General features: G+C 41.1%; 1 protein-coding gene across 4 annotated transcripts in view; it reads right to left on the bottom strand.

Moving 5' to 3' along the window:
- PLEKHM3 (pleckstrin homology domain containing M3) overlaps window positions 1–25,868 on the bottom strand; it is a 179,933-nt gene that overhangs the window by 55,701 nt on the left and 98,364 nt on the right. For all 4 annotated transcript variants that reach the window (XM_072742358.1, XM_072742361.1, XM_072742359.1 and 1 more), the window contains exon 6: window positions 23,013–23,076. In XM_072742358.1, coding sequence (XP_072598459.1) covers window positions 23,013–23,076 — 64 coding nt within the window. The remainder of the gene's footprint in view (window positions 1–23,012; window positions 23,077–25,868) is intronic.

Below are 25,868 nucleotides of genomic sequence, written 5' to 3'. Positions count from 1 at the left end.
AATTTCATGTTTTCTGAATCAATATTTTTAACGTTTTTACTTTTCCCAAGGATGTTAAAGACCAATCTATTGAATATCACTATCATTTCACAAGAAAGTAATGGCATTTTAAAACTAAAAAAGTAGAAATAGTATGATTTCAATAAGAAAAAAAAAACCTATGGGGTGGTATTAAAAATTCACCACATTTGGGATCCCTGGGTGGCGCAGCGGTTTGGCGCCTGCCTTTGGCCCAGGGCGCGATCCTGGAGACCCAGGATCGAGTCCCACGTCGGGCTCCCGGTGCATGGAGCCTGCTTCTCCCTCTGCCTGTGTCTCTGCCTCTCTCTCTCTGACTATCATGAATAAATAATAATAAAAAAAAATTTAAAAAAAATTCACCACATTTTATTATTTTTCTCCTTTCTTTATGACCTGGCAAAAGCTCCATCCCAGATGAGCCCTCAATCCATGGAGGAAAGGTGGGGAGCTTTTTGATAAGAGCACAAGGAATCTCACTCAATGTTTGCCAAAACCACTGCTTTAAAGTGAATGAACTTCAAAATGGAAGAATCAGGACAGCGTTTCCCAAACTTCAGTCCTGTGAAAACACTTTCACAAACATTGTCATAGCTGCATTCCACCTATGTTATTTACTTAATGCTTTATTTAAACAAAGTCATTTGTTTACTCAAGTAAGTTTGTTTAAAAATGAAAGCTTTATATGAATACCATAAATGGAAGCCAGTATATCCCTTGCCATAAAATAAGATAACACAATTGGCTGGAAGATTCTGAGCCTGCTGCCAACTCTTTTTTTTTTTTTTTTTTTTAACAAAGTTAGCAGGTGTTAGGGGTTCAAGTCACAGCAGCACCAGAATAAATCTTTGTTTAATTTAACCTCAAGGACAGAAAGAGAATTGAAGGGAACAATTTTCTCATTATGCAATTAAAAGTCATTTCATGACATGTCCATGTACTGTCTAAGGCCATCTCTTGGACCAACCAATTTCATTTTGATAGAAAATCCATGGAATCAGAGGTGTCTTTACAGTAATTAAAAGCACTGGCTAACCTGGCCATCCTAAGTTCAAATTCTGAGACTTTTCCATGTACTAGCTGGTGACTTTGGGCTGGTTATTTACCTGCTCTGCCTAAGGTTTTCATCTAAGAAATGGACATAACAGTAATACCCACTTCACAGGTTGGTTGTGAGGGTAAAATGAATAGATAAATGTATAGCTCTTAGAACTGTAAATAGCAAATTAAGCACTCAAAAATGGGGGCACCTTGGTGGCTCAGTGGTTGAGCATCTGCCTTTGGCTCAGGGCATGATCCTGGGGTCCTGGGATGGAGTCCTGCATTGTGCTCCCCACAGGGAGCCTGCATCTCCCTCTGCCTATGTCTCTGCCTCTCTCTCTCTCTCTCTCATGAATGAATAAATAAAATCTTTAAAAACCCCAAAATATTAATTGTTATTCTTAATATCCCACACTTTGAGGAATGGCAAATTAGGATACTGAAGGCCTATAGTAAGCTCTATGAGGCAAAGAGTAATATAGTAACATATTTCTGGAAAGAACAGATAGTTAGGGAGTAAGAATGACCATTCTTTTGATAATGTGAATTAAATTATTAACTTTAAAATTAAATTTTAATTTTTTATTAACTTAAAATTAAATTATTAACTTTGTACACATGTGTCTATGGCAATTTATTGCTCATTGGTTTGCTACCTTCCATGCCCCATTTTCTTGGCTAAGAGCATGGCAGAGTGATGTATTTTTGCCTTTAAGGCCTAGTACACAATGCCTTTGACACAGAAAGGTCACGCCATACAGAAAGGCTTTGGGATTTTAACTCTGAAGTCACTACTTCGGTAAACAAGGCCGTCTAAATATATGAGGTTTTTAATTTTGAAATCAATGTCCCCTCTATTTAGAGTAAACAACAGAATTAACATAGGATTTGACCCTCAGAGTGGCTACACGTTATGATTTAATTCGCATTGCGAAATATAGTAAGGGAGGACTTACTCATCACTAAATCATCAAATAAATAAGCTAACATCAAAAAGCAGTCGTTCTAGGGGGCTCCTGAGATGGATTAGTTGGTCCTGAACAAGAAAGACATATATTAACATATCCTAAGCTGTTGCCTTTCATGTGTTTCATCCCTTTTGTCCCTGGAACTATATTTAGTACAGAGTGAACAACAGTGCTGCTAGGGCAGTCAAGTAGAAAGAGAGGGTATTAATTTAGTAGATCTTGGTCAAGGTTACATAGGGCAAGAGATAGTGGATAAGTACATGTTGAGTTAGACTACAATATAAGGTCATTTGGGAATTTTAGCAATCCCCAGACCCTGTGTTGGGTCTACCTTGATGGTGGCCTCGTTCAGAAGGATCTGGATTTTTAAAGTATTTGTCTTCTTCAGTCCCTGTCCATTTGCCAAGGAGGGACTGTTTCTTCTACCTCTAGAGGCTGCTTCTTGGTAACACCTTTGTTGCTTCTTCCTTCTCTCAGCTCTGGCTGTTTCTTCTTCCAGTGTCCCAAGTTGAACGCTTTAGCTTTTCCCTTTTGCTGCCATCATCTCCCATTTGTAACTTGCCTCCCTTTATGCTACAGACCTCAGAATCTCTAGGCTTCTCTTTTGTTTTTTTGTTTTTTTTTTTTTTTTTTTTTTTAATTAATTTTTATTGGTGTTCAATTTACCAACATACAGAAAAACACCCAGTGCTCATCCCGTCAAGTGTCCACCTCAGTGCCCGTCACCCATTCCCCTCCAACACCCGCCCTCCTCCCCCCTTCCACCACCCCTAGTTCGTTTCCCCGAGTTAGGAGTCTTTATGTTCTGTCTCCCTTCCTGATATTTCTCAACATTTCTTCTCCCTTCCTTTATATTCCCTTTCACTATTATTTATATTCCCCAAATGAATGAGAACATACACTGCTTTTCCTTCTCCGATTGACTTACTTCACTCAGCATAATACCCTCCAGTTCCATCCACGTTGAAGCAAATGGTGGGTATTTGTCGTTTCTAATCGCTGAGTAATATTCCATTGTATACATAAACCACATCTTCTTTATCCATTCATCTTTCGATGGACACCGAGGCTCCTTCCACAGTTTGGCTATTGTGGCCATTGCTGATAGAAACATCGGGGTGCAGGTGTCCCGGCGTTTCGTTGCATCTGAATCTTTGGGGTAAATCCCCAACAGTGCAATTGCTGGGTCGTAGGGCAGGTCTATTTTTAACTCTTTGAGGAACCTCCACACAGTTTTCCAGAGTGGCTGCACCAGTTCTCTAGGCTTCTCTTTTGATCAGGCCAAGTCCTTATGCTCATTTGCTCTGCTTTTTCAGGAAGGTTGCTCAGCTTTTCTGTTGAGTTTTGCATCAAACATTAACTATTCTTTCTTAAAAATATTATCTGTCCTTTCCCACTTCTTTTCTTCCTACACTGTCAAGGACTGTTTGTAAATTCCTTCACTCTACTTATTATGTCTGTAAGCAATAGAATGTTCCAGATGCTGGAAGTCAAATGAAGCTGTATCTTCTAATTTCTTTCTGCACCTCTTCCCTAGGGACCTACTCCTTTTAGAAAGCTTATCTTGAGTACTTTAGGGGAGACATGAAGAACAGAATAAACTCAGATGCAATGCAGTAAATTCCTTTTCCCTTCCTTTACTGAGTTTGCATTTGGTCCAGGTAGCTAATGGAAAAGAGTGCCCAGGGGTGCATGGCTGGCTCAGTGGAGCATGCAACTCTTGATCTCAGGGTTGTGGGTTCGAGCCCCATGCTAGGTGTGGAGTTTACTTAAAAAAAATTTATATATATATGTATATAAAAAGAGTGCCGAAGGTTGGAGCTCAATAAGCCTTAACTACTAGCAGTGCCTCTAGCTTTTAGTGAGCTCTACACCTTATCTATAAATGGTAAATGAACACTTGTGGATCTGATTACTTTTTAATGATCTGAATAGGTCATTTGTCAAAGTATAATACTATCCTAGAAATGTCACTTTATCACCAAAATAAGGAGCAAACTTTCCATATACATTTATGTAGAACCTGCAGTATGCCAGGGGTTGCTGCAAGTGCTGGGGATACTAGTGAACAACTCAGGCAAGGGCCCAGCTCTTCTGAAGCGATGACTTCCTGTGAGTATTTAAAGGCCAAGGAAAACTACTGGAATCATACTGGTCAAGGAAACCAGGTTAAAACCGTCCTATTTAAGGAGGAGTAAACCAATTCGTTGGTGGATATGCCACTATGTTAACAAAAGCTCCACCTCCCTGAAGTAGGATACACATTTAAGAGTGGGCAGGTTTAAAAAAAAAAAAAAAATCCTAACCCAACCCCAAAGATAATGGGAATCATCTGTTCTGTTCTCATGTGCAAACCTATAATTTATGGAAAGATGGGAAAGAGAAAGTCCCTGAGGAGACCTAGCCAAGTTCTGTGGTGAAAATTCAACTGTATTCAAAGCTCAGACTGGAAGAGGTGGGGGTGGAGAGGAGCAAGAAGCCACAGTAAAAATAACATGTCTTGAGGCAGCCAGCTCCTTTTCTTTTCCCCGATTCCAATGCCATTCCTGGGCTGTCACTGGACCAAGCTGCCTCCCTCCCTTGCTCCTGCCACCCCAGCCCTTCCCCATTCACAGGTTATTAATTTTTCCTCTGTGTTTTTCATTCATTTTTTTTAAAGAATTCCAAACTAGTTTGTAGTAATCATTAATTCTGTCACAAGGTAAGGTCAGCAGTATAAAGTATAGGGCAATTTAGGAACCAGGTAGTTAACATCATGTGAGAATGTGTGTTAATGAAACAGCAGGAATTTTCAAATTATGGAAAGGAGACCATTTCCTTAAACACATAACCATGTATAATATATATTTGTGCACACTTACAAATAAAGTGATTTACTACCAAGAATATACTATAAGACCTGATAATAGAAAAGCCTATCATTCTTAAATGCAATGTTACTGTCATTATCACCCCACCAAACTCTGATTTTTATCTCTTTATCATCATGGCTACATGTTGTCTTTTTTGATGCTATTATCACTGCTTTTTTGGCTAATTATTACTTATACTTTAGAAACAATATTATAAATATTATAAAGCTATGGTTACTAATAAGTCAACTATTTTTTTAATTTTATTTTTTGGAGGGGGGGGGCAGAGGTCAGAGAGAGAGAATCTTAAGCAGGCTCCATGCCCAGTACATGAGCTCGATCTCACAATGCTGGGCTGAAATCAAGAGTTGGATGCTTAACTGATTGAATCACCCAAGTGTTCCTCAATTATTATTTTATTTTTTATTTTTTATTTTTTTCTCAATTATTATTTTAACTGTATTTTTTAAAATGCCAGTATTAGTGATTTCCACTGGGCCATTTGAAAAAGCATTTTTATTATACTTAATTTGGTCACATATTTCAATAAAATTTCAATATATATATGTTTTATTGGCTCCCTTATCAGCCATGTGAGGTAAATTATTATCCATGTCAGAGATTGAGAAATTGGGGCCAGCTAAACTAGAAAAGATTGGTGGTAGTGGTGGAAGGAGGATGTGAAATATATATTAAATTGTCCAGGCAGGGAATCCCCTTTGTAACATTTCAGTTTCTAATGTCTTTTAAAGTGTTCTTGCTATTGGTGGATAGTTTTCACTATTAGAATAAAACCGAGAAAGAAAGCACCCCTGGTCATAGGGTGCATGATCAAGCTTCACTACAGTGCGTAAATCAACTGAACTTTGTTAATATGACTGTGAGGGACTTCTAACAACAGCACTCCTAGAGTATTTGCTATATGCCAAGCTATTCCCCAGAGCACTTGACATATTTGTGACTCCCTTAACCTCACAACCTTATGAGGTAGGTACTTTAATAATCCCCACTTTACAAATAAGGAAACTGAGGCATAACAAGTTAAAGTGATTTGTTCAAGGTCACACAGCAGGTAAGGGGCGTGGCTAAGATGCAAGCCCAGGCTGTCTGGCTCTAGACTCCACGTCCAATCATTACACTACACTGCCTTTCAGAGAGTGTGCTACAGTTAAACAATAGACTGTGGTTATTTAAAGATTTACTTGAAAATCAGTTGTCCAGACTCAGGACTAAGCAGTCCTACAGAAAAACAAAAGATTAATGGTAGTGAGATCTTCAGTTCACACTTATGCAATAACATAGCTTGAATTCATGCATAGCTCCTTTTGAGTACATTCTCATCCTTATCTTCCTCTTCCAGTAACTGACTCATTCATTCACTCCATATTTATTAGGCACTTCCTCTTGCCAGGTATTGTTTTTAGTAGTGGAATCTAGGATGGATAAAGACTTGCATTCAACGTTGAATTTACCACTTATGAATTTTTTCTCTTTTCTTTTCTTTTTTTTAAAGTAAGCTCTACACCCAACATGGGGCTTGAACTCACAACCCTGAGATCAGAAGTTGTATGCTCTATGGACTGAGCCAATCAGGCACCCTTTGTGGATTATTTTTAAATGCCCTTACAAACTCAGGTAACATTTTATTACCTAACCTGGCAACTAGGCAGATGCACCAGATCCTACATATGAGGTGCTCATTTTTTCCTAAATATATCTCCTGTCCACTCAGAGGACCCCTTCAGGATACTAGATACTATTGCCCATCTAGAATATGTGTCTTGTCTTACACATTTTGAATCCAGTGCATCACAGTACATAGTACCTAGCACTTAAGAAATTTTTATTTATTTATTTATTTTTATTAAAGATTTTTATTATTCACGAGAGACAGAGAGAAAGAGAGGCAGAGACACAGGTAGAGGAAGAAGCAGGCTCCATGCAGAAGCCTGCCATGGGACTCGATCCCAGGTCTCCAGGATCATGCCCTGGGCCAAAGGCAGGAGCCAAACCACTGAGCCACCTAGGGATGCCCTTAAGAAATTTTTAGAAGGTCGTGAAATACAGTCCCTAAATTGAGGAGTGCTGGTGCTTTCCTGAGGTGGTCATGATCATTTTTTTTTTTTTTTTTTAAAGAAGCTAGTATTTTATTGTGGTAAATGTACATTTGCCATTTTGGGGCATATCTCATAATCCCTTTTGATTGGTTATACCTCATTGATTACTTTTCAGAATACTGCAACTTCGCCTCCACTGTTACCCACTTTGTGGGTAATAAAAGGTAATAAAGTCTCACTTCAGACAATTAGTTGGTTTCCCTAATTAGCACAGCCAGCCCCATTAGTACCATGGGAAGAGAGGACTTCAGTCCCTGTGATGCCCCTTCCCACCCTTGATGGATTCAGAAGCTAGCTCCAAGGTCTGAAGTTTCTTTGCCTTCCTCATCCTAAGCAGCTGAAGCAACTTGTCTCTCCACCCCTTTCATTATCCTATTCGGTCCACCCCATCAGTGGGGTGGAGACTCACAGCTTATAAGTGTGCTGAAGAAAACCCCAGAGGCAAGAAACGAGAATAACTTGCTCGTGCTAACAAAACAAACCAGAATACACAGCAGGGGCCAGGACCTCACAGTAGCTGGCTTCCAAATCTTTCCTTATCCCAAGGAGACAGACTGCCTGCCTCTCTATTCTAAGCTCAGGCAATGTGGCTTAAGCAAACTCATAGAAGGAATTCAAGCCTCAAGATCCATTTTCAGCTTCTCCCAGATCCCCAATGTGCCTTTTTATCCTTACTCCATCTTGCCCAGCCAAACGTGAAAGCCTGTGTAAAGACCATTACATGTCTCACTTTGAAAGGACTTGAATGCCCTTATGAACTAGCTCCTGGCTGAAATCTTTGGTCCCATGGAGACAGAGAAAGCAGCAGCCAGTTGGAAAACAAAAAAAGAGTTGTTATCTTTATGTCAAATTAAACTCAGATCTGCTTAATATCTTGGCCAACTTATGCCACAACTATTTTGGCCCTTTCCGCTACCCCAAAGCCTTTTGTGGCCAAAATGTACCATTGTGCTGCTGTTTGACACTGTGTGCCAGCAGGCTTCTGTGCCAAAGCCAAGTAACACCCTTCCTTCTTTGGGTTGTGGGGTAGCAGGGGAGGGTTTCTAATTCCTTTTGTGACCACTGACTAAGAGCTGACTGGTCAACAATTTGGTAAATTATATACACACCTAAAATGTCAGCTGCATCAGATTTTTGTTCTCTGTTGTTCCAGTAGCTGAAAGGAACCTTTAGGCCGAAGGCAATTCTGGAAGAGTTAGGTTTTCTAACCACATTCTGTGGGAGGAATGGTAGCAGAACTCTAGGCACACAGGATCCTAAGCAGCAAAGAATTATCTTTGATAAGGATATATACCAATGATTCAAACCAATGGCAAGGAATGGGAATTCAAATTAGCCAGTTACGAACACACACACAAAGAGAAAAAGAAAGAAGCTCTACCACAAAAGTCCTTTTTGGAAGCAGACTAGCTAAATACATAAATATATAAACACACTGACACAGGTCAGCCCTAACTATGAATGTAGAATATGCTAAGTCCAATCTTTTAAAAAACAAAAAGGAAATTCATAGTATCATAAGTCCATATGCAATTAGCATGTTCTCCCTTTGGGACTATAATATATTCTGTGCGCTATTCAGTTTTTTCTGGAATTTTGCTGTATTTGACGACTCATCGGATTGGACAGAATGAAAATATTTTGACCACTATGGCAGTGGTTGAAACTGACCTGTAAAAATTTTAGATGCCATGGACTATTGGGGGGGGGGATTCTGGGCCTGACCACTATGATCACAGCATCTATACTGACTCTCCTGGGCACTGGAATTTTTACATATGTGGTGCTGGTAGTCTGAGGCTAGTGATGGGTATAATTTACATAGCCCTGTTCCCCTCTTTGCCTTCTATTTCCTCCTTCTACCCAGTGGTAAGACTTGGTGGAGCTTCAGCCACATAGGGCTTTGCGTTGCTGCCAGGTAGATCTAGGATGTCTCTAGAAATAAAGTTAGTGCTGGCGGGAAACGTAGTACAATGTAGTGGTTTCAAGTTTGTGCCCACTGGAGTAAGGAATCCTTCAACAGCAGGGGTAGGGACACCTGGGTAGCTAAGCGGTTGAGCGTCTGCCTTCAGCTCACGGCGTGATTCCTGGTCTGGAGATCGAGTCTCACATTGGGGTCCCTATGAGGAGCCTGCTCCTCCCTCTGTTTATGTTCCTGCCTCTCTCTGTGTCTCTCTCATGAATAAATAAATAAATAATCCTTAAAAAAACCCAGCAGGGGGATTCCTGGGTGGCGCAGCGGTTTGGCGCCTGCCTTTGGCCCAGGGCGCGATCCTGGAGACCCGGGATCGAATCCCACATCGGGCTCCCGGTGCATGGAGCCTGCTTCTCCCTCTGCCTGTGTCTCTGCCTCTCTCTCTCTCTGTGTGACTGTCATAAAAAAAAAAACAAAACAAAACAAAAAACAAAAAACAAAAAACAAAAAACCAGCAGGGGTAATCAAGCAGCTGGTCATAGAGGTTATTCTTTTGATAAGTCTCCAGTAATTCATACAAAACTGAAACAAAAGAGGATATGTGCTAGAACTGGACAGCTTGGGTTAGATGACTTTGGGCAAGTTCCCTTCATTTGTAAAAGGTGGGTAATAACAGTACCTATCTCAGAGGGCTATTGGGATTAAATGAGATAATCCACATAGATTTAGAAAGGGTCTGGCCTAAGGTAAGCAACTCCATAATCATAATAAAAAATCGCGATGATTAATTAGAACACTGTTCTCATTTTACAAAGAATTTAAGCACCAGAGATATTATGTGACTTGGTAAAGGATGAACTATTGTCACCCTCAATTTTCTGAATGTCCCTCTCCTGCCTCCCTGATTAAGTGCTATGAAATGAGGCCCCTTGTCTTCAGTGAGGCTGTGCCTCAACAACTCTGGGATGAAGCAAGCAGACTCAGAGTCCTGGCCCTTTCTTGATCCTTCTGTCTGTCAGATGATCAGTCCCTGCCCCCAGCTAGCAGCAGGCAGAGAAAAGAGAAAAAGATGAAACTCAAATCAGTAGTTTTACTACCTGGGATTGCTTGGACTTTCTCTCTGCATCCTTGACCTCTGTTCAACCAAGAACCCATTCAACAGCATCCTTCCCCAGATTCCGTTTCTCTTCAGGCCTAAGCCTTCCCTTAGGATGCCCCATTCTTTTATTGTCCTTTACCTGACCTGCAGTGGGCTCTCTGCTTTTAGCCCTGACACAAATGTCAACTCCTAGTTCACCAGATAACCTGAATGATGCTGCCCGTTTTAGTAGCAGACTCACTAGACAGCATATTAACTTTTGCACATTTTCATCGGCCAGCTTTTGTGTGCTGGGCACTATTCTGACTGCCATTAGATGGTAAGGTATTATGCAGTTAATCTGTCTTTAAGGGCTATATGAAATTAGTATTCTTTGGTTTTCGTAAGCTGTCCTTCAGATCCTATTTGTGAAAATGCTTAAAACTGCTATTTAAGGACAAAAAGTCAAAACATCTGTTGATCTTTGGCAATTGGAAATCTTGACATTTGTCCCTCGGGACTGAGGGAGCAGATATCTGGCTTTCATTCCAGGTTTCTTGCCGTGCCCAGATCCCAGTGATGAAAACTGGCAAGAAAGTCCCAGATAGTAGATAGGTAAATGTAGAGTGGCTTCTACAATGTAATCACTTCTCAAGGATCATGGAACCAGGGTCTTAGAGCTAGGAGATGCTGTAAAAATTGTTTAATTCAACCTTTTCACTCCACAAATAAGGAAACTTAGGGCTCCAGGAAATAAAGTAGAGTCTGAGATTTTTGTACGAAGCCACAGCTGGAGGAAAAAAGTGGTCTAAGTTGGAGGTACTGTGTGAAATTGTCATTTGAAGATGTCCTATATCTCCAACACGTGGGTTAACAGGATTGAGAATAATCCCTTCAGGGGTTAAAAATCCATTAAAAAAAAACAACAACAACTCCGTTTTTGTAAAGCTGTAAGAAGGGACAGGGATGAGGATATTTTCAGAGGTAGGCTGTGTTTCCACTCCTAAGATTTAATGGAACACATGCATTCAGGGAGATGCGTGGAATTTCAACACAATTCAACATCAGTTAATTCTAAGAGTAAAGGTCCTTCAGTCCAGCTCCCTTCCACCTGCACGTTAAAGGAAGCTAGAAAGCCAATTACACTCACAGCAGGGCCTCTCCCTGACTGCAAAGGAAGAATGTACTGCAAATTCTACGTGTGCTTTACAAGCTAGTAAAACTATAATTGCAGGTGGGAGGGAAACATGGGTTCTCTTTGTTTCTGCCAACAGTTCAGTCTGGTAAGCTCCACCCTTCTATAGCTACAGAAACAGTGTGGACTCAGTCTTTTTTAAGCTAAAAAAAAAAAAATACATTCTATGATTCTACAAAACTTAAAGCATGCTTTTTGTTAAAATTGAAAAGATCTGTGTACAACCCACCAAAAGGGCATGCATTCTTCTAAGAGACAGGTGCTGAAGGAGCCTACCTTTTTGCGGGAAGCCCAAACTCAGCTTCTGGTTCACGTGCTGAAGGCCTCTTAGCAAGACCAAAGAAAGATGGTGAGCCTGGGAGGCCCACATGTGATTTGGACTTGTTCTATCTAGCCTGGCCCTCTGGGGAGGTCTCACTGCTGGTCCAGCTTGGGGATGGGGGTGGGAGGGTGGGAGGCTCTGGAAGAGCAGTTCCCCTGTGGGGCCACGGGGGAAGTCTGGTTTAGGACCACCCTGGAAGCAGGAGGAAACCCACCAGGGTTTCTCCACTTTCCCTATCACGGTGCTAGTCCACACAAGGACTGTATAGCTGCTGTTGCTGCAGGGTCCTGTGACCCAGAGCCCATGCAGAATCTGAGGGGCAAAACAGGTATGGCAGGCGTGACTTCTGTGGTGGTGGCTGCCGTCCGGGGTCCACTGATGCAGTGTCTTGGTGGCGCCCAAGAAAGCACAGGGAACCACTTATGGAAGGTCCACACCTCGTAGCCATCACTAACCCTGGCACTCGTGCCACTAGTGAAGCTCGTAGCTCTTAAGCCCCATGTGTCAAACAGTGTTCTGAGGGCCTTAGTGTCTTTAGTCCTCTAAACCTCTTGGCAACTTTTGGGGAAGGTACAGCTATTACCTCCAACTTCGGAGATGAAGTGTTTCTTGAGTTATGAAGAGAAGAGACTTGTCCAAGGTCACCCAGTGAGTCTGGAGCGAGCTAGCACTCGAATGTGGGCAGCTAGGCTCTGAGTGTATAACCCTGTACCATCCAGCCCTTCTGCAATAGCCAACATCGGGTATCATCAGCCTTCTGGAGATCTTTGCGCCAGGCAGAAACTTCATCCTATGTTGGCCTCACACTGGCCTGCTGGTCTCCTAAAGGCTCCTGATGGCCATCTTCATTTTGATTTGTATTTAATTTTCCACCTCACAGAGCAGTCCCAGAGAGAGGGAATCTGGTGATATCTCTTGAATATGATTTATTAATCAACAGCTAGAGAAAATGGAGGGCTTCCTTGCTGCCACCTGACCTTTGTCTTCAGCCTTCCTAATGTTTGCATTGCTGCCCTGACCTTGCAAAGTGACCTGGAATAGCTGGCCTGTTTCCTTGTGTGTGTCTACTTTGAGGGTCCAGCTGTCAGCCTGTGCAAGTCTGTCAATTAGTATCTCAAGAGTTTAGGATGGGGTCTGGAGCCTTTTGAGGAGCACAATCTAACACCAACCTCCAAATTCCTTCTCGTAATTGAGCATTCATTAGTTTTGGAGGAACAAAAGCAGGCATTCTCTATTATAAAGCAGAGGTCAAAACCAGTGGCTATGTTTTGTTTGGCCTGCAGAGTGTTTAAATATTGAGAAATTTCACATAAAAATACGGATTTCCGGCTTCTCTTGGAAAATGGGAAGAGATGACAACTCTGGGGCCACTGAATAACAGCTGTCCCCTTCAAAGAGGGACAGTTCTCTGGTTTCTCCTCACGACCTGAAGTCTCCCCTTGGGCCTGCCTCAGGCACGGATGCCACTTGCCTGGCCCCTGCAGGGACCCTGCTCTAAAGCCATATGGGTCTCCTTTAAATGCAGAATGGGATGGTTAGGCTGCCCCTGTGATGTGTTTGGCATGTCAGTACAGAATCAGGAGAGAATGTTCTCAGAAGGCAGGTAGGCGCTATGCTTTTTCGGTCCTGTCCCCAGTACCTGGCACAGTAAGTGCTTGGTACATAATACAACATTTACCACTTCTGGTATGGATAGATAAATGAATGACTGGCTTTCAGGAAAAAAGTGAATTTCTGAATGACAAGGAACCTGTTCAACAGCTAACAGAAGTCCAGGCTTATTAATGCTTCAGCAGCTTTCTGAGTGACTCGTGCTGCTCCCTATACCTCTCCTTGATTTGTTGGGCTATAAAGAGCTTCCCTGCTGTCACAAGTGATGTTAATCTTGTTTAAAATTCTAGGAGCAAATGTGTTGATGGTTCACCAGGATTTAGCCAGAAATTCAAAAACAAACAATAAGAGAAGCTGCCCTAGATGGCCTTCCACTTTTTCCTCGGAAAGATGGGGGCAGTATTATTGAAAAGCAACAAGTTCCAAATGTAGATGGAAGTGCAGGCCACCAACTGATGCCACCAGTGACTTCATCAAAGACACGTGTATTAATGCTGTCTTGTGAGCCTACCATCCTGCTCCATCTCTGGAGCAACATCAAGTGAATGAACTTTGTGAAAACCTCCTTAGCCTTTAACACCTGACTAGACCTGATCCCTGAGGCCCCTTGAGGACCAACTATAAATGTGGCAGAGTAGCTGGCATGAGGCATCAAGGGTAAAGTCCTGCAGGATGTCATTAGGTTAAGTACAGTCATGGGCAGCCTCTACCAGAAGTTCTTGGCACAGACAGTATAGGAGTTTGACCAGAATCAGTAAGAATTAGTAGTCTTTTTCTGAGTAAATGAGCTACTTCAACTTCAGGGCCAGCATGGCTCTGGGGACATAGCGCCCGTACTTAACATCTGAATGAATGAATGGAGAGGAGACACCCCACCAGGGGTTTGGTGACTGAGAATTTGACTCCTGTTTCAGCAGCACAGGTAGAAAAATTATAAACTCCAAGTTCTTTGTAGCTCTAGCCTGGAGACTTTTGCACAGACTTTTTTTTATTACGTTCATTTCTGAGGAAAGTAAAGCGATCCCATCATACTCATTCCATGAATGTTTGTTGAGACAATTTATCAAAATAATCCTGAAGCATGCAGACAGAATGTTCTTCAGAAATGTCAAAGTCAGTAATGAAAACTTTTCCCTGCTTGCCTCCATGACAGAAACATGCAGATTAGATTGTTGATGGGTTTGAAATGATCAAGGCCTGAAAGTTCTCTTCCCATTCCCCTCCATCTGGCTTCCGCCTATAGGCCCTCACATTTTAACTTAGATCGCAGCCTCCAGGAAGCCTTATAACAGTTCAGTTAATGGTGTTCAGTGACCACTGCTGCAAAACAAAATACCCCAAAACTAGTGGTATGAAACAATCATTTTATTCTCAGAATTTGTGGGTCAGAAGTTTAGGCAGGATATAGTGGAGATGGCTTTTCTCTGCTCCATACCTGTTGCATCTAGAGATGGGAATCCTAGAGATGAGAATCCTTTGAAAGTATCTTCACTCCATGCCTAGTAGTTGACGATGACTGTCAGCTAGAATGACTACATGTGACCTCTCCTTGTGGTCTCTGTGCATGGGCTGGTTTGGGGTTCCTTACAACATGGTGTCTGCATCCAAGAGTGAACAGCTGGGTTGAAGCTGTACCATCTTTTATGACCCAGCTTTGAAAGCCACATAGCATCCTAGCATCACTTCCACGGTTTCAAGCCCAGCCAAATTCAGGGAAAGGGAACACAGACCCCCACCTATTGATGGGAGGAATGCCAGAGTCACAATGCTGCAAGGAGGGCATGTGGGATGGGAGATGTAGTTAAAACCATCTTTGCAAACTATTATTTCCAAAGTACTGAATGTGGCAGAAGTGATGGCTGTCAGACTTGCGAGGCAAATACCTACAAAGGATAGCTTCAGATCACTCACAAGGCAGCCTGCAGCGAGGGCCCATGTGAGGAGGAGCAGAGGCCTCCCACCAATGACCAGCATCAACTTTAGGTGGGAGTAAGCCACCTTGGAAGCAGATGCTCCAGCTCCAGTTAAGGCTTCTTCCAATGAGTTCTCCCAAACAACATCTGGACTACAACCTAACAGGGCCTGAGCCTGAAATGCCCAATTAAACTATTCTCAAATTCCTGACCCACAGAAACCATGGGTAAAAAGGCTTTACTTTTGTTTGAGGTTACTGGGTTTGGGAGTAATTTGTCATATATCAATAGACAACTAATGCACAGACTTATGCCCCACTAAGCAACCACTGGTGTGGCAGTTATTTCCCTGACCGCATGATAGATTGGGTCTGATGCCAATCCATTCTTGCCTGTTCCCAACGGCTAACCACATTTGTGTGTGAAATGGCAGGCTGAGGGGCTGGGCAGGGAGGGTCTGATTCCACCAATAGTAAGACTGACACTCACCTTACTCTGTATCTTTAAGTAAAGTCTTTGAAATCAGGCCCTCTCCTTGCCGGTATCCTAGCTGCTTTTTTTTAGAAGTGGGAAACAACAATAATACAAACCCCACATCAACAACAACCAAAAACCCAGCTGATTGGAAGCCAAAGTAGAAGCAGGGCTTCCAGGGAAACTGGCTTCCAGGAAAGTGATTTCGGCACTGACTGAGCACCTCCCAGTTCTGTGGCTGCCACCTCATCTATTATCATGATGCTTAAACTTGGGCTCACATATGGCTTCTGGGAATCTTATCTCCCCCAAGCTCTTTCTCACCTGGAGGATGTGGCTCTCCATCCAGCACTTACAGCATACGGTTCCCAAGAAGAGCAACGTATTGTGCTCAGCTACCCGCAGTTTGTGCCACAGCCCCTGCCCTGCCCACCTTCCCCAATCCTTCACTGCGTCTGTGGACATAGCTGGGTGTCGTGCCCAGGTCTGCAGACGAAGTGTTCTCTGAGCAAAAAAGACTAATCAGCTGGCATAAAAAATTATCCGTATCACCACCTTGTTAAACCCTTGCTTTTACCCACTCAGCTAACTGGCCCTATCACTAAAACACCAATAAATCAATAGTCAATACCCCAAGGACTGAAGGCTTCCTGCCGAGGAGTCAGAAGGCCCAGGTTCCAGTTCAGGCACTGAGCATTAGTTGTCACTTCCCCTTCCCCCTGGCTGTCAAATGTCCTGCAAGACTGAGCATGAGGCCTGAACTATTCAGCGCCTACTCAAGATACACCTCTCCTAAGAAACAGTGACTTTCCATTTGCTCTAATGCCAGCCTGCCAGTTCTTCAAAGAACAACATTCAGTTCCTTCCCTTTACTCTTGAAACATACGTTCACTTTTGAAATATCTGGTTATTTAAAAAGGCATGATTTGTCCTCCCCCCCCCCCCCCCAATAATTTATGTTCCTCCTTCCTAACTCACTGATTAGAACAACTCTGGCTAAAGTAGCTAACAGAGATTTAGTGATGTTTTAATGGAGGCCTCATTCCTATCTTGCTCCAGATTACCTCAGAAGTTTCTGAAGGCAATGATGGCTGCGGCAGACACAGGCCCTGGACGTGGAACAACACAGGCAAGCTGTCACACTTTGTTTTTCTGCTTGTTAAATCCGAATGCTCCTAATTAGTTACCCTGCCCGCTAACGCAGGGGTGGACAATGGAGCAGGGATCAGGGGTGCTGAGAGGCTATGAATACAAGTTCCTCAGGCTGCTGAAGCTTGGAGACTGGTGACTTGGTTGTGGGCACCGAGGCGCTGTGTCCCTGTGGACTGTGGATTCAAAGATGTCAGCCTTGTGTGAATAAAGGTCATCACCTGTTGCTTCTTCGGTGAAAGGGCAGCTGTGCTGGGTGCCCACTCAGGCTCGGCCTTTGTCTGCTGACTCTCTGAATAGCGCCCACAGAGAATAACTTTCTCTGATTGTTTGCTTGGTGGGGCAGGGCCATGCAAAATTACTCACATACTTCCCCAAAGAATTCAGCGAAGTGTGTTTTTAAAAAGTTCCCTCGAAATGTCTTAAACATTGCCTTTGGTGACTACTCACTAGCTAGAAAACACTACATCACCTTCATGGTAGGACCACCGTTTATGTTATTGTTTCTGGTGACCATTTTGACAAATGCTTAGATCACCGAGATGACAACTCCTAAGTCATATGGGTGTGGGGGACTAGTGAAAAAGTTAACTGAAAAGTTGGCTAGCTGTTCAGGAATGTTTAGTGTTTGGAAAGTTTGCAACAATGAACAACGTGCCATTATCCCAATGTATAAAAAGCATGGATTTTATTTGGTTTTAGAATTCTGTGCATTGCTGTTTTACAGAGAAGCATTTCTAATGTTTTGTTTCAGGTCTAACATTAAATTAGTTTGTTTGGGGAGAGTGTGTGCTAATACGTTTGGGATAGTGTGTATATATATTCATCCATCCTTCCATTCATCCATCCATCCATCTGTTGATACATTGAATACATGCCCAGTTGCTTAGCATAAGCGCTTACTGCTTTAGCATTCTAGGCAACTCTAGAAAGGTAGGCTGCATTTGATTTACCTCTCTCTCTTCATGGCTCTTGAGTGCTATGGACCCTCTTCTCTGGCATCATTCCCAATTCACATCTTGTTAGTAAGTACAGACAACATTCCAGACTGTTCCATCTTCTTTCATCATCATATCTGCTGAAATGTATCTCCCCTTGAATACCATCCCGTGCTTTTAACTTACTAATAAGATGAAAGAATTTGTGCCAAAATAATTTATTCTCCTCAGGTAATATTTTGTATTACTGGAATCTAAATTGCCTTAACTTGAAGGTAGGATCTAGTTTGGAAAATTTAGGGCCCTTGGAAGATGGGTGTGTGTGTTGGCAGGTAGGTGGTAGGCGGTGGAGCAGGTGGCTAGGAGGGGCTAGTCTAACCAGCTGCCTCACCTGTGGGATCATCCAGTATCCTTTCTCATGAATCACATACAAATGGAATCATTCAATGCTTAGCTTACATATGCCCTAAAGGTGAGTAACACCAGAAGATTTAGTCATTAATATACATTTTAGGTTTTGTCACAAGAGCACTGCTTGCCAAAATTCAGAACATAAATGTAATCTTTCCTTTCAGCAAGTAGAAGGAACTTGAGAAGAATTCTCTTATCACTTACACCGTCTGAGGAATGAGCTATTAAACCAGGGTTCTGATTTGCTCCTTAAGAGCAACTATGATCTCTTGAACATTAACTTACATATACTAATGTATTCTACTAGTACAATGTGGAATTTTCTTATCAGCAATGTAAGTAAGGAGATGGTTTGTCACAGACTTTATAGGGAAAGGAGAGAGCTAATAGAAAGCTAATGCACTGAGAGTTCTAGTATTGTTCCTACTCTCTCATTGGGGCTTATCTTTTTATTGTATTCCTATCTTAAAGCCTTCCTGTGGACTTGTGATAATGCTGGATAGACAGAAAATAGCAAGACACAAATTCCATTCTACTTCCCCCTCTTAAAAGTATCAATGTAGGAGAAAGCTCTTAAAAAGCAGTGCCTTAGTTTCCCCATTCAAAACATGCCTCAGTACTGTCCATTCATTCATATAGGCTTCATCCTTGTCTGCCAAATCCTTTAGACTGAACTCCTCTCAGTTAAAAAAAACAAAACACTGCATTCACACCTCCTCCAGAAAGTTTCTGCTTATATGATTTTATTTTTTTAAAAAATCAGCAGTATGTTAGATTTACATTCAAAGAACACGGATTGAATAATTTTTTCTAACAATATCTATGAGCTGAACAGAAATTCACTTGAAATTCTAAACTGAAGAAATGACGGGCTCAAGTCACCGCCCCTCCAAGTTTCTAGGATTTGAAGAGCCTATGCTCCCATATTTTACCTTCCTTGGAACTGCTACAAGGCACAAGTACTTGGTTCTATCTTACGTGTGACATGTTACAATGCTATCAACTGATTATAGTCAGGTAATGACCATAGTGTTCAACTACTACCTTTATGAGGTACTAGTAAAACCCAGCAAACAATTTAATGACTGGTGAAATAAATCGACAATTAGGAACTCGGCACCAGCATAAGCTACAAATTTTGCCAATAACTGGCACTCACTGGCTAGCAGGCAGGCAACTACAGCTCTCAGAACAACTGGAGGGAGTTCCTTTTGCTAAGCAGTGTCCGTCTGTGCTATTATTTGTTTCCTTATATTCAAGTGTACAGGAGTAAAGGAGAACACCTGCAAGGAGGCCAGTAAATTCAAATAATGAGAAGTGGGGGGGGGGGGGGGGGAAATGGTCTTGAATGAAACTTCAGAAGCATTACAGTAGCTTAAAATCTTTAGCCAAATTGCTGAATTGAGCCTATCTCCTAAACTTTGGGATTGATAAATATAAAAATGAAAACAGATGTAAGAAGAGAGCAAATTTTTTGGTTATCAGAATTATTTTTTAAAGATTTTATTTATTCATAAGAAACAGAGAGAGAGGCTGAGACATAGGCAGAAGGAGAAGCAGGCTCTTTGTAGGGAGTTCGATGTGGGACTCGATCCCAGGACTTTAGGATCACGCTGTGAGCCAAAGGCAGATGCTCAATCACTGAGCCACCCAGGCATCCCGGTTATCAGAATTCTTTTAGCATCTTTATCTTAGGTATTACTAGTGTTTTGTGTATTACTTAAGATTATATATCCTTAAATTTTAAGTGTCCTCCTTTACCGTGTTTATTAAGTTCTTAACTTTTTTGATTTTTGGAGAGGGAGATGTCCACATTTTGTTTTTGAAATAAAAGTGAATGGATAAAACCAAATTCACTTAAGAGGAATTTGTAGAAAGCAACCTATGCCTTTAGGAAGGATATTTATATTATCATTATTCAAGATCTAGAACTCTTCAGTTACTTTAGTTTATCTTCTACTCATCTGCAAAACTTGTAAACTGAAAATCATTTTTCTATAGTTATTTTATGTGATCTGCTTTTATAGAGATCTTTATTTTAGGAGTGTGAAGGATAATGAAATGGGGGGAAATAACCTACTCTGAAACTCCTGAAGCTGACGTGACACAGGATGACCAAGAAACCAGACATAGGCCAAAATAGGGCTGGCAGCTGGCTCCATCAGTTAGGTCGGATTGCCTGCTGTCCCCGACACACTCTGTATGTTTTCTCCCTTGTGTTCCCTTCTTACGTACTCACAAGAACTGAGATTCAGAAAACATGCCTGAAATTTACTCAGAAACCAAGGGAAATTGAGGTGGAGGGGCCTTTCAGTACTGATAGCCTAGATGCAGACAGATCAAAAGCTAAATTCAATTTAAACCACCTCAGGCAGAAAAAGTAATTGAATTAAACTTCCTCTAAATATGATAAGTTTGGGGATCTTAAAACCATGCACAAAGGACCAGGTTAGAGTGAGCTGTTGCGTATTAAATGGATGCACAGAGCTCTAGCTGGTCCCCCCCCCCCCCCCGCCCCAGGGAGTTTGATGAGCTGCTCCTGATTGTCTCTATCACTTTACTACTGAGGCTGAAAACTGATTAAGCTGCTTACGGGGCTCCAGGGGCTAATGGTCTGGCCCACCAGGAATACTGCTGTCACTGACTTAAGTAAGCTGCATGACATAGTGGTTTGGTTATTACAAGGGGGAGAAAAAGTCTGCAAGGCTCAGGAAAGCTTTAAAAAGCAGGTTTTATCATGTGAAATGGATATACTGCTTTGACACCCTAAAATGAATATGGAATTTCTCTGAAATTTTTCTCTTCATCTGGTATCAAAATTCATTTTTGAAAGGCTTCCTCAAAGAGTACTCACGTTGGACCCCACCCATTGTTTTTCTAAAGCACCCTTACAAGACTATATGCATGCCTTTAAACATACTTCTCAAGTGGGTCCTCAGATACTACAGTCAGGTAGAGTCCTGGAAAATAGCTAAGTGAATAATGGGTATTTTGATCGATTTTCCTCCTTGCATGCCACTGGGCAATGGTAATTAAAAATATACCTTTTCCCACCCTAGCCAGAGATCACTACTGCTTGATTATGTAGTAAAGGGTCTGCAGGACTGAAGAAGTGAGAGGAGCTGATGTGTGCAAACAGGTTCAATTAGATGCATGCATGGAAATTAAAACCATTCTCTTGGACCTTTCCAACTAAATGCTCTAAAAATAAATGCTTTAAAATAACTTTCCTCCCTTAGGGTATACAAAGAAAACACAAAAGTCTTTAAGTTAAAAAGCAACAGCAGGGACGCCTGGGTGGCTCAGTGGTTGAGCATCTGCCTTCCACTCAGGGCATGATCCTGGGGTCCTGGGATTGAGCCCCATGTTGGGCTCCCTGCATGGAGCCTGCTTCTCTCTCGGCCTGTGTCTCTGTTTCTCTCTCTGTGTCTCATGAATAAGTAAATATAAAGTCTTTTAAAGAACACACACACAAAGTAATTTAAAGTCTTGGAAAATGACTGAAGGATCTGAACAGTTTTTTAGTTGACCTCTTTTCCCTGGGTAACGCAACCAGTGAGGAAAACAACAAACAGAACAGAATTGGTGCAGTTTGAAATGCTCCGAAAGCTGTCACAATTAATTATTTTTAAAAATTTTGACTCTAGAAAGAATAGATATATGGGAAGTTCTGCTTTCAGTTAGTGTCTAAAAGCTTCTGAGGGAGTGAGTTGTTGATTTAAATGATTAACTGAAGCTTACCATATTCAGAACTTTGGGTTGAACAGACAAAATCTTGGTTTTCTTCCTGGTTGCTAACTTGGTCAATTATTAAAAGGACAAGAACTAGGAAAAGTTTTAAAAGATGGTTTTTGACTCTCATATGCTTCCTTATGTTTTATTAAACTTTAAAGTCCTCCAACTGTTTGACCTAAGCACAAGTCAGAGTTTCCTTGAGGCAATGCCTTTTAGATCTTTTTTTTCCTTGTACAATTTTTTATTGAGATGTAATTCACATGCCATAAAATTCACTCTTCTCAAGTATACAGTTCAGTGGGTTGTGGTATATTCACACAGTTGTGCAACCATCACTTCCATAATTCCAGAACATTTTCAGCAGCTACAAAGGAAACTCCGGGCCATGAGCAGTCACCCCTCAGTCCCTTGCTCTTCCCAGGTGCTGGTAACCCCTCCTCTATTTTCTGGCTCCATGAGTTTGCCTATTTTGGACATTTCATTTAAACCATGTCAAGGGCAGCCCAGGTGGCTCAGCAGTTTAGCGCCGCCTGCCTTCAGCCCAGGGTGTGATCCTGGAGACCCGGGATTGAGTCCTACGTCAGGCTCCCTGCATGGAGCCTGCTTCTCCCTCTGCCTGTGTCTCTGCCTCTCTCTCTGTGTCTCTCATGAATAAATAAATAAAATCTTCAAAAAACTAAATAAATAAACACTGTCGGAAAAGATATATTCTTTTCTGTCTGGCTTCTTTTGGCAGGAGGCTTTCAAGGTTTACCCATGTTGTAGCATGCATCAGTACTTTGCTCCTTTTTATGGTCAGATAATATTCACTGTGTGGATATACAACATTTTGTGTTCATCAGTTGATAAGCATTGGTTGCTTTACTCTTTGGCTATTACAAGTAATGCTGCTCTGAATGTGTATAAGTTTTTTGTGGACACAAGTTTTTGATTCTCTTGGGTATATCCTAGGAGAGGAACTAACTGCTGGTTCACATGTAACACTATTTAACTTTTTGAGGGACCACCAAACAGTTTTCCAAAGTGGCTGCACCACTTTACATTCCCACCAATAACGTATGAGAGCTCCAGTTTCTCCGTACATCCTTGCCAACATTCTTAGTGTCCCATACTATCTCTATATAGCAAGGTTCCCCCCCCCCATTCTGAGTAGAATTATTAGGGCTTGAGAAGAAATTACCCCAAAGATGGCAGAATTCAGTGCCTAGACCATAACCAACAAAGACAACTTCCCAGGGAGAAAACAGAAATGAAACGGCCCTTCTGAGAGCTCACCTGCTGCAGATCAGCGAGGGAATACAGGTGGATCTGTTGAAGGAGGTATTCTCTGGGGAAAATTCTGAAAACAAGGACAGAAACATGAATGAACTGTGGTGCTGACACAAAACAAGTTTTGTCTCATTTAAGACCCCTTTCCTCTGCCTTCTTCCCTTTCCACCAATACTCCTTCCAGAATTCTCTGAGAAACCTCTTAACAATACACCTTTTCTTTCTCATACAAAGATGGAAGTAAAAGTTTGATCTTTTTTAATTCCTAAATGAGTTTATTTCCAGACAAAAAGGAGTAATGCTCTGTTCTGTTGTTTTAACTCAAGTGTAGATGACATACAGCATTCTGGTAGTTTCAAGTATTCAGCAAAGTGATAGAACAGTTATATACATGATGAAATGAAGTGACCACCATGATAAGTCTAACTACCATCTATCATCATACAAAGTTGTTGTATATTATTAACTTTATTCCCTGTGCTGTACATTGTATCACTGTGTCTTAGAAGTAGAAGTCTGTACCTTTTAATCCCCCTTCCTCTCTGTTACCCCTCACCCCAACTCATTCCCCCTCGGCAACCACCATATTACTCTCTGTATCTATGAGTCTGTTTCTGTTATATTTTGTTTGCTTTTTAAGGTTCCACACATAAGTGAAATTATGCAGTATTTGTCTTTCTCTTATTTCACTTAGTATTATACCTCTAGGTCCATCCATTTTGTTGCAAATGAAAGTTTCATTCTTTTATTATGGCTGGGTAATATTCCATTGTATGTGTACACTACCTCTTCATTATCCATTCATCCAAAGATTGGCATTTGGGTTGCTTTCCTCTCCTGCCTATTATAAATAATACTGCAATGAATATAAGGCTGCATATTCTTCTCAAGTTAGTTTTTCTGTGGATAAATACCCAAAAGTAGAGTTGCTGGATCACATATTTTTAATTTTTTTGAGGAACCTCCATACTATTTTCCATGGCGACTGTAACAAATTACACTGCTACCGGTAGTGTAGAAGGATTCCCTTTTCCCCACATCCTCACCAATATTTGTTACTTGTCTTTTTGATACCAGCCAGTCTGATAGGTGTCATTGGATTTTCATTTACATTTCCCTGATAATTAGTGATGTTGAGCATCTTTTTGTGTGTCTCTTGGCCCTCTTTGGAGAAATGTCTTCAGATCCTCTGCCTATTTTTTAAATTGGTTTGTTTTTATGATATTAGGCTGTGAGTTCTTTATATATTTTGGATATTAACCCTTTATCAGTTATGTTATTTGCAAATATCTTTTCTCATTCAGTAGGTTACCTTTCCTTTTTGTTGATGGTTTTCTTCACTGTACAAAAGCTTTTTACTCTAATGTTGTCCCATTTGGGTTTTTTTTGCTTTTGGTGCCCTTGCCTGAGAAGACAGATCCAAAGAAATATTGCTAAGACCTACATCTGAGAACCTACTGCCTATATTTTCTTCAAGGACTTCCATGGTTTCAGGTCTACATTTAAGACTTTACTCCATTTTGAGTTTATTTTGTATATAAGAAAATGATCCAGGGACACTTGGTCAGTTAAGTGTCTGCCTTCAGCTAAGGTCATGATCCCAGAGTCCTGGGATGGAGCCTCACATTGGGCTCCCTGCTCAGGGGAAAGCCTGCTTCTCCCTCCTCCACTTCCCCCTGCTTTTGCTCGCTCGCTCTCTCTGTCAAATAAATAAATTCTTTAAAAAAAAAAAAAAAAGGTTCAACTTTATTCTTTCGCATGTAGTTGTCCAGTTTCCCCAACACCATTTATTGAAGAGATTATCTTTTCCTCATTGTATACTCTTGCCTCCTTTGTTGGGCATTAACTGAACATATGAGCATGGGTTTATTTCTGGACTTTCTATTCTGTTCATTAATTAATGTGTTTGTTTTTGTGCCACTGCCATAGTATTTTGATTATAATAGCTTTGTAGTATAGTGGGAGATTGGGGCGTAATACCTTCTGCTTTGCTCTTCTCAAGATTGCTTCGGCTCTTCAGGGTCTTTTGTAGTTCCATATAAACATCAGAATAATTTGTACTAGTTCTGTGAAAAATTCCATTAGTATTTTCATAGGGATCCCACTGAATCTGTAGATTGTAGCTAGTAGATTTCTTCCAATCCATGGTATGTATATCTGTCCATTTATTTGTGTCATCTTCAATTTCTTTCATCAGTGTTTTACAGTTTTCAAAGTACAGGTCTTTCATTTCCTCAATTAAATTTATTTCTAGGTATTTTATTCTCCTTGAGGCAATTGTAAATGTGATTGTTTTCCTAATTTCTGATAGTTTTATTAGTGTATAAAAATGCAAGAGATTTCTGTATATTAATTTTGTATCATGCAATAGTATTGAGTTCATGTATTCTAATAGTTTTTTAGTGGAGTCTTTAGAGTTTTCCATATATAGTGTCATGTTATTTGCAAATAGTTTTATTTCCTCTTTTCCAGTTTGGATGCCTTTTATTTATTTTTCTTTAAATGACTATTATAGCTAGGATTTCCAATACTATGTTGAATATAAGTGGTAAGAGTGGGCATCTTTGTCCTATGCCTGATCTTGGAAAAGATTTTAGCTTTTTACCATTGAGTATGTTATTTGTGGGTCTGTCATATATGGCCAGCCTTATGGTGAGGTATGTTCCCTCTGTACCTACTTTGCTGACTTTTTACCATAAGTAGATGTTTAATTTTGTCATGCTTTTTCTGCATTTACTGAGATGATTATATAATTCTTACCCTTCTTTCTGTTATTGTGGTATATTATTTTGAGTTTGTAGATATTTTTATCTCTTTTTTTTTAATTTTTATTTTTTATTTTATTATTTATGATAGTCACAG

Source organism: Vulpes vulpes, chromosome 16 (assembly GCF_048418805.1).
Source record: "Vulpes vulpes isolate BD-2025 chromosome 16, VulVul3, whole genome shotgun sequence".
NCBI classification, from domain to species: Eukaryota; Metazoa; Chordata; class Mammalia; order Carnivora; family Canidae; genus Vulpes; species Vulpes vulpes.
This window is presented reverse-complemented; position numbering and strand designations above follow the sequence as displayed.